Source organism: Tribolium madens, unplaced genomic scaffold (assembly GCF_015345945.1).
Source record: "Tribolium madens isolate multiple individuals breed KSU strain unplaced genomic scaffold, Tmad_KSU_1.1 Scaffold_3;HRSCAF=73;Tcas5.2_LG2, whole genome shotgun sequence".
NCBI lineage: Eukaryota > Metazoa > Arthropoda > Insecta > Coleoptera > Tenebrionidae > Tribolium > Tribolium madens.
Genome location: NW_025401006.1, coordinates 8072540 through 8074898, shown reverse-complemented (window position 1 = coordinate 8074898; position 2359 = coordinate 8072540). Strand labels below are relative to the sequence as shown.

General features: G+C 42.3%; 2 protein-coding genes across 2 annotated transcripts in view; both read right to left on the bottom strand.

Moving 5' to 3' along the window:
* LOC123007665 (dynein axonemal heavy chain 6-like) overlaps nt 1–2359 on the bottom strand; it is a 26524-nt gene that overhangs the window by 6256 nt on the left and 17909 nt on the right. The window contains exons 6-7 of the mRNA XM_044403076.1: nt 1810–2120; nt 1303–1574 (exon numbers count right to left, since the gene is read on the bottom strand). Of these exons, the coding sequence (XP_044259011.1) occupies nt 1303–1574; nt 1810–2120 (583 nt within the window). The remainder of the gene's footprint in view (nt 1–1302; nt 1575–1809; nt 2121–2359) is intronic.
* LOC123007428 lies at nt 7–2353 on the bottom strand. Its single transcript, XM_044402725.1, has 2 exons — nt 2172–2353; nt 7–2120 (listed from the first exon to the last, which is right to left on the bottom strand). The coding sequence occupies exons 1-2, from the start codon at nt 2257–2259 to the stop codon at nt 1747–1749; spliced, it is 462 nt and encodes a 153-aa protein (XP_044258660.1). The 5' UTR covers nt 2260–2353; the 3' UTR covers nt 7–1746.

Here is a 2359-nt window from a genome sequence, read left to right as displayed (position 1 = left end):
TTATGACCCCGCGCTCCAGTTCGGAACTTAGGAATTCAAATGTTAGCAAAACCAACCTTTCGAAACACAACTCGTTACGGAATACCAGGAAGTTGACCCCCTTTGTGACATATGCCCGGCCTCACAAGTTTGTCGCCTCGACAAACCACCTTAAATCTACCCTAACAATTACAATTCTAAAGTCTGCCAACGATCCACATCAACGTCCTCCTCGATCGATCTTGTACGTGAACACCACCATTGTGTAAAACTCTTCCTTCTTCAAATGGCTCAGGTCAGGGAGATGCTTCCGGATTAGCGTGCGTGGACCAAGGCTTCTCTTGTTTGAAGGTCCACCCTCATCGAACGTACGCCTGTAGCGGCCTGATGTTATTTGAGCTTGGCCGCTAGGTCTCCAACCCTCGCAACTTTTGTTCTTACTTCATTGTCACCAACATTTAACTTTTCTTCTCATTTTCTTTCATCGACCTTGTTACGTCACAGAAAYTTTAATCGACAGGAACTTCCGACTTGTTGTTCTGGTCTAAGAAGTCCTTAATTTCTTCGTTTTGGTGCACAACGAGGTTTCCCGGTAACGTTTTTACTTTCTCCCTTTGTAGCAACCCGCCTCTCCTTCAGCTCTCCCCRACCGACCATTCGATCCCTGGTGTTCATCTCCTTCCTCGAGTCTCTTCTCGTGGACGTTGGACAGAAAAAGAAACAAACAATTAACAATTAATCCTTACCTATCTTAATACTAACAATATTTTGAAACCGGAGCCTTTCAGCTTTACATTACTTTGTTTACTCTAASATATGGTGCTGACAAGAATGAATTTTCAACGCGTCATCCATTCTTGCTGCATCGACCTTGACTGGAATGTGACTGTCTTTAGCTTTCTGCTGATCAGCCACATTACACTCAAACTTMGTAATTTAAACTTAAARCCGAAATTTATTACTTATGGATKTTTTTCCAAAATGTTCRRMTTTTCAATTTCTCCCAATAAAAATTATAAACCTACTTACGATTTTGACTTTTTATATTAATTCCTCTTAATGCTTCAACATGGTTCGATCTCCCTTTCCTACTTTCGCCTTGTTACGTGATGAAATGAACCAGGAATGGCCAGTTCCTAATTCTTCTTTTCCTAAACTTCGCCGATGTTTCACTTTCCGAGAGATCTCTTCCTAAAAAAAATTAATTCTACCSCACAGGCACTCACTCTTTTCTACCGTTCTCCTTTTGTCTTTGATTCAAACCTACGGAAATTCTTCATGCTTCTCGACGTAGCACGGTACTCCTRGCCCTAATCTTCGCACCCTCTGTGCTTCTCCCACGTGACTATTCCGCCACGGACCCTCGTGACTACCCCGCCACGGACTTGCGACCTCTGTGTCACAAAATTTTTTTTCCAGCACCTCCTGTGCTTCAACCTCGTGGCTTCACCACCACGGACTTGGCAACCCCTTGCCAAGACTTGCGGCCACTTCACCACAAGTTTTCTACTTGGACACCTCTTATGTCCTCTTCTCCCGGGCATCAATTTCCGCAGTTTCTTTTCCCTCTTGTCCTCTCTTGGTACCTGTCTTACCTGTTTTCTTTCGCAAATTCAATCTTGCTCTTCGGCTTCCCTATTACTTTTGTTACAACAAAGTCAAAATCTAAAATATTTCAATATTAATTCCACGTAAAAACATTTCCCAGAACCTTTTAGTCTAACTTATTCTAACCTATTTTTATTGCTAAACAAAAAAAAAAAATAATTAATTTTCTATCACTAGGTTGTTCATCAACGTCATCCCTCTGACGTCACTTATCTTAAATACCAGGGTTTTGATATCCACCCTACTCATATTTGGTGTGCTAAACATCCGGAAAGTCTCGGCCAACGGTGCCGAGGTTTTTGTCGCATTAAGGACCTCATGAAGCGTCGTATTCGCCATTGCGTCCACTTTTCTTTCGTCACCTCTTTCTGTCGACTCACCAGTTTCGACACGATTAACCCGGTTCTCTGTTACCAACTCCAAAACGCTTACGTCGTCACTTTTGTCACTCCGATTCTTGACCTCGCTTCCACTTTTTTGACTGAAAAGTTGTTCTAACTCCTGAAGGCTCTTTGAACCGATGACTTTCGGGTCTACAGTGATTACTACAGATGAGACTTCCTTGCCTGCACCTACCTCCGTACTTCTATACGGTGGCCGAAATCCACGGTATTCTTTCTCCGCTATTTCCTTTCCCTTACTTCTCGTTAAGTACTCTTTTTTCGACGACATTCACCCGCGCGTTTTCCTACCATGCCCTTAGTCTTAACACCCTAAATCTCTTATCTAACATATTTTGCTTATTTGTAATTTTACAACTATGAAGTAAATT

Coding starts and splice junctions, on each gene's coding strand:
- LOC123007428 (XM_044402725.1), bottom strand. CDS start 2,259: ATGTCGTCGAAAAAAGAGTACTTAACGAGAAGTAAGGGAAAGGAAATA. Junction 2,121..2,171: donor ATTTCGGCCACCGTATAGAA/GTACGGAGGTAG, acceptor TAATCACTGTAG/ACCCGAAAGTCATCGGTTCA.